Genomic DNA, 10000 nt, shown 5'->3' on the forward strand with positions numbered 1-10000 from the left:
TATGATTGAACGTGTGAGGCTGTTGGAACTGGGAGACTTGTCTATCAATACACAAGGTTATTACGCACTCTTAATTATGTTCCTACCGTCTTGTGTTTACCGGATTAGATGATAGCATAGCGCTGGCCCTGCCCTCCCCCCCCGCCCCCCATAGAGCCCACCTAGACCTCTGATCAGTTGACGGTCCAGGGGGGCAGGCCACACACAGTGGGGGGGGGGGGGGGGGGGTCCCTGTCGGTCCTCAACACGCTCATTAAACCACACACACACAGGAAGTGCCACATCACATGTTCTTCATCATATTTATTAGTATCATAGACAAGCATGTTTCTATTAAAACACATTAACTGAATCAAAACAATCATGTACAAACGGGCTGAAACCGGCTGTGGCTCTGAGCCATGAGGCCGCCCACACCGCCCTGAACCAGTCCTCTGCCTTTAATTATCATTGGTGACGTCATTAGTGTCCGGACCAATTTCAGGGTGGCATTCCAATAGGCCCCGCCCCCTGCTCAAATGGATGCCCCTAGTCCAGCACAATTGGTGCACGAAATAGAGGGCACGTGATGTCATTCTATTAGAATCCAGGCCGACAAGATGGAACCTGATACGATTGGCCGTCTAGGAGGGGGCGGGTCTGGAGACTGGTTGAGGGCAGATCATTGGTCAGTGAATCACATGATGATCTGGAGTAGTAAAACATCCGTTACACTTCCTTCACAACGTGCTGCTTAAAATCGCTGTCCACAGACCCACTAGAACTGCATGTTGTAGTTCTGTAGTACCACCGTGGTACTACTGCAGGTTGAAATAATTTGAACATTTTAAACCTTTACTTCAACACCTCTTCCATCAGCATGCAAACTAAACTAAACGCAAGACACAGGCTCCTCCAGACCAGTCCAACAACCACACTCCAGTACAGAACAGTCAAAACCACCAAGCAGTACAATCTAGCTGAAACCAGCAGAAGCCAGTTCACGCCAGAGAGCGAAGCCAAAACCCTGCCAAGACAGAGTACTGACGGTACAACGGCTCTTCACCCTTTGTTGGACCAAGAGAAGCTCTCCTGGACCTCTTCCTGTTGGACTCCGCTTCTTTTCAGTGATTGGAGATCACTAATAACCAATCGACCAATAGACATCAAGCTGAAGAGCAGATCAGACGCTCCATGCTGGGTCACCAGATGGCACCAATATACTGTTTCAGACCAGTACAGACAGACTGGTCTGGATCAGTGGAGAATGGTGAAGACCTACAGTTAAACCAGTACAGACCGGCTTGTAACCAGTACAGACCGGTATGTGACCAATAAAAACCGGTTTGTGGCCAGTCCAGACCGGTGTATGACTAATAAAGATCGGTTTGTGACCAGTCCAGACCGGTTTGTGACTAATAAATACCGGTTTGTGACCAGTCCAGACTGGTATGGTTTCCATCTCTTAAAGTATGAGGACTATAAACAGGGCCTTGTATGAAGCTGTGGCGATAATCTGGGATAATAATTACACGCATAACTTAAATAAAGTGTAACGCTAAAAGCCAAACAATCCTGTGATGGCTGTAGCAGGGGGCTAGCTCACTAGCTAGCTGAATGCTAAGGCAATGGAGTTGAGCGGGTGCTAGCACGGCTGGGCAATGCTGGGCAACCATCAGGTCTTAAGTTTAACTCTGCGGAGAAGCCCTGGACTCAAATCACATGACCCACCTGGTCCAATCAGCTAACAACTCAAACTAGAAAACACTGAATTCTGGGATATATAGTCCAGAGTTGTCTTTCATGGTAAAACAATAAAAAAAAAACAATAAAAAAGCATAAGAAATAAAGCTTATTACAGAAATATAAACAGAATGAGAAATATTTTCCAGTTAAAGTACCACTTCCTTAAATCTGGAGAGAGCACATGATCTCACAATATGAAGGTTATTAACATTATTATTATTATCATCATCATCATTATCTTACAAAACAAAACCAACAGTGCAATAAAAAGATTTAACACCGCCCTCATCCTCATGGGGGGGACGGACAGACAGACAGACGGAGGACTGGGGGACGGGTGGAGGGACAGAGCAGAGGAGGGGTGGGTGGGGGGAGAGAGGTGGAGTTAGGCGGTAGAAGCAGACAGAGTGGTCAATGTGTGTGTGTGTGTGTGGGAGGGAGAGGGGCGTGGCTATGTTGGTCACTCAGGTGGGCGTGGCTATTTCAGGAACTCCTCTTGGTTCTAGAATGTTGGATCAGCCACTGGAGAGTGATGTCTAGAGAAGAGGGAGAAAGAGGGAGAATATTCAGTGTGTGGGTACAGTTGTATACGTAGAGGTCGCCCTGGCATGCTTTTGAGCGTTTACCTGTGTGTGTGTGTAGCCTATTAGCTTAGAAACATGTTGTCATGCGTCACGTTAGCCAGCGTCATGCTAGCATGTTAGCTCTGTTCTGTCCGTTTAAAGATGTTACAATCAGGTTAGGGTAACAACGACCACCAAGGCCTTATTCTTAACCACCGTAACACAGTCTTAATCAGCCTAACCAACTCTTAACCAACCGCTTCTTCGTAATAGCTGTTTACATTCCACCGGATGCTAACGCTGGCATAGCTTTAGGCTCCCTGCGCAATAGTTAAAAATCATAACAGAGTATCATGTTAGCGAGCGTCATGGTAGCGAGCGTCATGTTAGAGAGTGTCATGTTAGCGAGTGTCGTGCTAGCAAGCGTCATGTTAGCAAGCGTCATGTTAGCGAGCATCAGGTTACCGAGGGTCATTTTGCGAGCGTCATGTCGGTTAGCGTCATGTTGGCAAGTGTCATGTTGTTGAGTGTCATGTAGCGTGTGAATGCATCTCACCGATGTTGTCTTTCTCCTTGCAGGAGATGGAGTAACAGCAGATCTCCCGGTCCTGAATGGCTGACAGGTTCCTGACACACAAGATAATAACGTGAATATATAGTTGATATCATATTAGGGCTGTCCCCGACTCTGAATTTTCTGAGTCGAATGAGATCTGCCTTTTCAGTCCAGTCTACTATTCGGCGGCCGTGCGGGGCACGTCTTTTGGAGGTTTATAAAAATGAGTTTTCTTTCTATTAACACTGTTTTGGTAGGCTATAGGCCTTTTAGATATGCTTGCGCGTTGCGCTCATTACGTTCTCACCTGAACAGTTTTCTGTTTATCAAACTCGTCGGAATTGTAGCCAACCCATTCCTGTCGGGTTTAATTAGGCTCCTGCCCATAATGCGGTCCGATAATGAACACGGGGCTGTTGTATAGGCTAGTGGATAATCCACTATATGAGCCCCGTGTTCATGATCTGATTGCATTTATTGAGCCCGAAAGAATACACAGCGCTGTGTCTCCACACTGACTGCGCTCCTAGAGAAAATGTAGGAATAATGTAAGGGGAGACAGCCGCTTCCCTCTGCGAGATTCTGTCTAGCAAACAAAGTTACAATGAATCAATCGCCACAGTGACATGGACAGTGTCTAAATAAACAATAAAGCTTCTCTTTATTGCAGGGTTTCCCCGAATGATGATTCGAATCATCGACTTTCAGGGGACAGCCCTATATCATATAGATGACGTTAGTTAATAACATGATTATACAACTTAATATCAAATAGTTAATCACTAAACCTGATTATATAACTTACTTTCATATAGTTCATATTAGTTAATAACATTTATACATAGTTGATATATCCTGATGTCTAATTATATAACATTATGTATAGTTAATATAACGTGATGTATAGTTAATATAACATGATGGATAGTTAGTATAACATGACGTATAGTTACTATAAAATGACGAATAGTTGATAGAACATGATGTATAGTTAATATAACATGGATGTATAGTGTAGAGTTAAAGGTCCCATGGCATGCTACTTTATGGATGCTTTAATATAGATATTAGTGGGCCCGCAACACAGTATTTGAAGAAGTTCCCGAAATTCAGCCGTGGTGCAGAATCACAGCCACTACAAGCCAGTCGCACATTGAGTTTTCCCAAAATGCGCCGTTTCGGTGTCTGTAGCTTTAATGCAAATGAGGAGGAGGGAGGCGGGTCAAGAAGGAGGGTGGGGGTGTGGCCCTGAGCAGCTTACGGCCACGGTACCATGCGCTCTGTTTACAGTGGATGTATCGCAATGGCGAGGCGCACACAGCCTTTGGCCATGTTCTATAAATATTCTAGAACACTCTTGGTGCTCCGGCGGGAGCCCTGGAAATCTATATCAAAATAATATCATATTATGGATAGATATATAAATCATATAATATATATTATCACGGCCAAAAGCTGTGTGACCCTCCAGACGATATTATGAATCTCAAACGACTGCGTCGGGTTCTTCCACAACCACATCAATCTGAGGTGGACTGAACCACCACATGGAGGAGAAAGGGATTGTTGAACGCGGTCGTCTCCCGCCGGAGCCTCGCTGCCGAGAGACCATGGCCTCCTGCAGCGGGCAGCGCCGAGGCGGTGGTCCCTCGGCAGCGGGCAGCGGGGAGCGGGGCTCAACTGGGAGACATTCACGGGCAACAATCCCTTCCTCCTCCATGTCGTGGTTCATGTACTTCAGGGAGTCAAAGCCAAAGTTCCTTTCCCCCCCAATTCCTTCTCAACCATGGCTGAGATAACCCCCACTACGAGTCTCGTTGTGGAAATACCAGAGGCGAGACAAAGTCATCGTCTCTGAAATGCACCGTACACAGCACTAATCTGGTTCCATAGTTTTTTGGTATTTCGCCAAAAATAATTTGCAACCATCTCTCCCTTAATTCCTCTGTCTTTGGCAGGAGATGCAATGTGGACGTTTTGCTTTGGCATAACACACAGGTTCGATGTCGTTCTGCCATTGCATTCAAAATTCTCTAACTAGCCTGTTATTAAGCAGCAGCAACTACGTAGACGTATTAGCACAAGCTCAAACTTGACCCCTTCAGATTTTCTGTTGGTGGTTACGAACCGACCAAGTGGGCAGGTCCATGAATAATAATTTGACAACGCTACGTAGCAGTGTCCCCTTATCCAGATTGGCTCATTTATTCTGCCTTTTTCCTCTCATTGGCTATTACATATAGCAGACAAACTGCATGGATTTCAAACTTACCACAGGTCACAAACTTATTCTGACCGATGTTATTTAACAAAGAATAGGAAAAATGTGATTTTAATGGCATGGGATCTTTAATATAAGTTGATGTAGTTAGTATAACATGACTTACATCCTCTCGATGAGCTCCTTCTCATCCAAAGCTCCCTGAAGGTCTCTCTTATTACCCAGAACCAGAACCTACAGACAGACAGACAGACAGAGACAGACAGACATTTATTACTTGTTGATTTACTTCATGGGAAGACGCTGGTTGTTTACAGGTCTGGGAGGTTCTGCCGGCTACAGGACTAACAGGGTACTTAGAGGGTATAACAGGGTAGAAGTAGGACTAAAATGGGTAATAAGGAATAGTAACAGGACTAACAGGGGTAATAAGGAGGACTAATAGGGGTAATAAGGACGTCTATAGTAACAGGACTTACAGGGGTAATAAGGACGACTATAGTAACAGGACTAACGGGGGTAATAAGGAGGACTAACGGGGGTGATAAGGAGGACTAACGGGGGTGATAAGGAGGACTAACGGGGGTGATAAGGAGGACTAACGGGGGTGATAAGGAGGACTAACGGGGGTGATAAGGAGGACTAACGGGGGTAATAAGGAGGACTAACGGGGGTAATAAGGAGGACTAACGGGGGTAATAAGGAGGACTAACGGGGGGTAATAAGGAGGACTAACGGGGGTAATAAGGAGGACTAACGGGGGTAATAACGAGGACTAACGGGGGTAATAAGGAGGACTAACGGGGGTAATAAGGAGGACTAACGGGGGTAATAAGGAGGACTAACGGGGGTAATAAGGAGGACTAACGGGTATAATAAGGAGGACTAACGGGGGTAATAAGGAGGACTAACGGGGGTAATAAGGAGGACTAACGGGGGTAATAAGGAGGACTAACGGGGGTAATAAGGAGGACTAACGGGGGTAATAAGGAGGACTAGCGGGGGTAATAAGGAGGACTAACGGGGGTAATAAGGAGGACTAACGGGGGTAATAAGGAGGACTAACGGAGGTAATAAGGAGGACTAACGGGGGTAATAAGGAGGACTAACGGGGGTAATAAGGAGGACTAACGGGGGTAATAAGGAGGACTAACGGGGGTAATAAGGAGGACTATAGTAACAGGACTTACAGGGATGCCCTGGAGCTGGGGTTTGTCCAGCAGGTTGTGGAGCTCGTTCTTGGACGCTTCGATCTTCTCTGGGTCCGCAGCGTCCACCATGTAGCTGTGGACCAACACAGACCAGTGAGGAGCAGGGTGGGGTTGGGTGGTGTGTGAGGAGCAGGGTGGGGTTGGGTGGTGTGTGAGGACCAGGCGGGGGGTTAGGTGGCGTCGTTGAGCATGGGCAGTGTCGCAGGCCAGCATATCAAAACCTCTGCATCGGTTTGTTTGTGGGCACTACTTGTGAAGACGATCTGCGGGGCGGTTCATTTGGCTTATTTGTCTTGGACCGCACAAAGATGAAGCTATGGAGCTGAGCAATACCGCGGCGGAACATTGTGGTTGACTGTACCACATGGGGTGTCCAATTTTAATATTTGCTTTTGATTTATGTTGTGTTATCCAACCCCTGTCAGTTTACCCATATGCCCTGGAGTCATGTGAGTTGAGGAGGGGCATTACAGGATAATCATCTCCCTCTTGCCTCCAGGTAAACATCTGCCTCATGCCTCCAGGTAAACAACTCCCTCAAGCCTCCAGGTAAACATCTCCTTCATCTGCCTCAAGCCTCCAGGTAAGCAATGAATTCCCTCAAGCCTTCGGTGTCTGGATACAGTAAATAGGTCGTTTCTTCAACTATCGTGTGCTTCTTTACATTTAGAAGTCTCCACTGTCCCAGACACAGTACTTCATAAAATGAGCTGCAATGACGATACAGATCTGGACATAGACCAGGTCAAATATTAACCTGCGGTCTGAGCAAAGTGTGTGGTGGTGTATGAGGACCTGAGTGTATCCTTGGTTTCTGAGGACCAAAGTGACGTGGCGTATGAGGTGTAAGGTGTACTTACACGATAGCACTGACACCACGACAGTAGCGCTCCCACATGCTCCTGAAGCGGGGCTGACCTCCGATATCCCACAGCTAGAGAGAGAGAGAGAGAGAGAGAGAGAGAGAGAGAGAGAGAGAGAGAGAGAGAGAGAGAGAGAGAGAGAGAGAGAGAGAATACATATCACTTAATCCCTGAGAGAGAGTGCAAGAGCTACTACACACATAACTTCATCTTATAATTGGAGAGAGATCCCAGATGAGCTTCATTTAGAAACACACTGATGGTCACATAGATTTATTGATATGACCATGCAGCCATTCACATTAGGGAGTGGTACCACCGGCACCAACCTTTATGGTCACGTTGCCCTTGGTGATCTTCCTCATGTTGAAGCCCACGGTGGGAATCATGTCTTCACTGAACTGACCAGACTGGGGAGAGAAATCAGCATTTATTATTATTGGCATTATTAGGATTTCAAACCAAGCCGTCTAACTGCTGGAGAGAAAAATAATCAAAACCAAGAACCATCTTGTTAACGCAAAGTCTCCACGGCGGAATCCTGTAATCAGATTACTAATGAATCTACTGGACGTCTCGGAGTGTTTGAGGAGAGTAAGTTACGACGGTGTGTCTCGCTCCGATGAGCACCGAGGTGTGTGTGTACGGTAGATATCTTCACACAAATCGACCTCGCGGTTATTAGGAAATCACCAATTCATCACATTAACGTCTTTACGTTTCTTCGTGTGTCTCCCAACTAGCTTCTAATTATCGCTCAGGACTTCCTCGGGTTAGGAGAGGAAGCCTTCATAACATGAGATCATCCGAGGGCCCTCGGAGGTCTTCTCCTGCCCGGGACCTCAGGACTAGCCCTTAGAGGAGTCTACTGGATCAATTAGGAGGTCTCGGGTTCGAATGTTAAATAAGCGCGTCCACGTGGACCTGTCACGGAGGTGACAGGTCGGTCCTTAGACGACCGCCCCCTGTCTTTAATCAATACAACCACGCGACATGACGTCTGTTGCTAACGCCTCTCCATCCGGGGAGCCAGATGTGAGGAGACGTGACAGGTCCGCCTTCCTGCCCGCATCAACAATGGAGCAGCTGGTTAGCACGTAGCACAACAAGCAACCGGACACCCACCGCGATCACGTTGACGAAGGTGGTCTTCCCGGAGTACTGCAGGCCCACGAGGGTCAGCTCCATCTCCTCCTTCCAGAACAGCGCCTTGAACCAGTCCAGCAGCTTGTTGATCAGCGCGATCATCTCTGGGCCGGATGATGCGGAGCTAGCGGCTAAGTGGCTAGGCTAGGTAGCAAGGTGGCTAGGCTAGAAGGCTAGGTAGCTAGGCTAGGTGCAGCGGAGGGCTGGGAGCTGTCACGGTGACAGCCGGACAGTCAGCGGGCAGCGGGCTGGATCCGGCGGGGAGCGGCGGTCTTCTGGCCCGGGGGAGCAGCAGGAGTATGCGATAGCACACAGTAGTAGTCAGTAGTACTTCAACAGTATTTACTAGTATTTGGGTTTTCTGTTGACGCCTTAGGTGTCAGCTGTGCGCCGTCCTTCCTGCTGGGTGGGGTTTGGTTTGGGAGGAGGAGGAGGAGAGACAAGAGGAGCCACGGATTCCTGGAGCTGGACTCTCCAACCCACACCGCCTCCTACTGGACACCAGACACACCGCCTCCTAATGGACTCACTAACACACACTGCCCCTAGTGGACTCACTAAGAGACACCGCCCCTAGTGGACACGAAGAAACACACAGTCCACCGGGACACACAAACCCAGAGTGCCACCAGTTCTGAGTGTGATTAGCCGTTACAAGCCGTTTGGAAAATATGCCCCTCATGACATCACAAGTGGGTGTGTCATTGGACCTTAAGTTCTAAAGCAAGACGTTGACCACAAACACACACACACGCTCGCACGCACGCACTTACACACACACACACACACACACACACACACACACACACACACACACACACACACACACACACACACACACACACACACACACAAGTCAGGTTTAATTTAAGTCTTCAGCTGTGAGCAGATCCAGGGTGGAGTGACTCGAATTCAACACCAGATGTCGCCCTCCACCCATTTCAATAGATACAATGTACTTTAACACTGTACTTTATCAGTAGCTACAATGATCTTTATCAATAGATACAATGAATTTCATCAATCGATACAATGTTCTTTATCAATAGATATAATAAATTTCATCAATAGATACAATGTCCTTTAGCAATAGATACAATTAGAGTTTTCCGGATACCAATACCAGCATCGGAAATTCCTCCGATACATCCGGGTACCGGCGAGTACGCCGTCTAAGTCATTGTGCCGATCCAATACCGTCACACGACATCAGAGAAAGAACATCACAAACACGTGCAGTGTTATGCTGCGTTCGTTAACGATGGAAAGTCGGAATGGGAAACTCGTAACTAAACGAATGTATTATTTGAATGGTGTATTATAAATGTAAATGAACCGACTATAATTTGCTGTCATCGTAAGAGAACCCTTCAATAAGAACAGGGGCTATTGTTGGTTAAAATGCTAGATGCTGCCTGTATCGGTATAAACTCTTTATCGGCCGATACTTGGTATCGGAAGGAAAAAAGTGGTATTGTAGCATCTCTAGATACATCGTACTTCATCAGTAGAAACAGGGTCCTCTAGGGGTCTAAGTGCGGCTGATGGTCTTCAGGGTAGGGGTCTAAGTGGGTCTAGATGGTCTTCAGGGTAGGGGTCTAAGTGGGTCTAGATCAGGGGTCTCCTGGTTACCTGGGGGCCGCTGGAGGTAGAGTCTAGGTCAGGCTGTGCCACATCAAGTATTCCACAAAAAAAGTAGCACAACTGTCCCAATC

General features: G+C 47.1%; 2 protein-coding genes across 2 annotated transcripts in view; both read right to left on the reverse strand.

Annotated features, from left to right (window-relative positions):
* Positions 1–282: 282 nt before the first annotated feature.
* On the reverse strand, positions 283–8709 carry LOC130386900 (ADP-ribosylation factor-like protein 8A). Its single transcript, XM_056595761.1, has 7 exons — positions 8265–8709; positions 7469–7549; positions 7137–7210; positions 6256–6349; positions 5232–5299; positions 2845–2915; positions 283–2261 (listed from the first exon to the last, which is right to left on the reverse strand). The coding sequence occupies exons 1-7, from the start codon at positions 8385–8387 to the stop codon at positions 2209–2211; spliced, it is 564 nt and encodes a 187-aa protein (XP_056451736.1). The 5' UTR covers positions 8388–8709; the 3' UTR covers positions 283–2208.
* A 475-nt stretch (positions 8710–9184) lies between these two features.
* The window catches only part of LOC130386905 (tyrosine-protein phosphatase non-receptor type 7-like), a 10716-nt gene continuing 9900 nt past the window's right edge, over positions 9185–10000 (reverse strand). Inside the window, 1 exon segment of the mRNA XM_056595770.1 lies at positions 9185–10000. This exon segment is cut by the window's right edge and continues 715 nt beyond it. The gene's annotated coding sequence lies outside the window, so the exon portion shown is untranslated.

Source organism: Gadus chalcogrammus, chromosome 1 (assembly GCF_026213295.1).
Source record: "Gadus chalcogrammus isolate NIFS_2021 chromosome 1, NIFS_Gcha_1.0, whole genome shotgun sequence".
Taxonomy (NCBI): domain Eukaryota; kingdom Metazoa; phylum Chordata; class Actinopteri; order Gadiformes; family Gadidae; genus Gadus; species Gadus chalcogrammus.

Coding starts and splice junctions, on each gene's coding strand:
- LOC130386900 (XM_056595761.1), bottom strand. CDS start 8,387: ATGATCGCGCTGATCAACAAGCTGCTGGACTGGTTCAAGGCGCTGTTC. Junction 5,300..6,255: donor CCCAGCTCCAGGGCATCCCT/GTAAGTCCTGTT, acceptor GTCTGTCTGTAG/GTTCTGGTTCTGGGTAATAA. Junction 2,262..2,844: donor CAAGGAGAAAGACAACATCG/GTGAGATGCATT, acceptor CCTCTTCTCTAG/ACATCACTCTCCAGTGGCTG.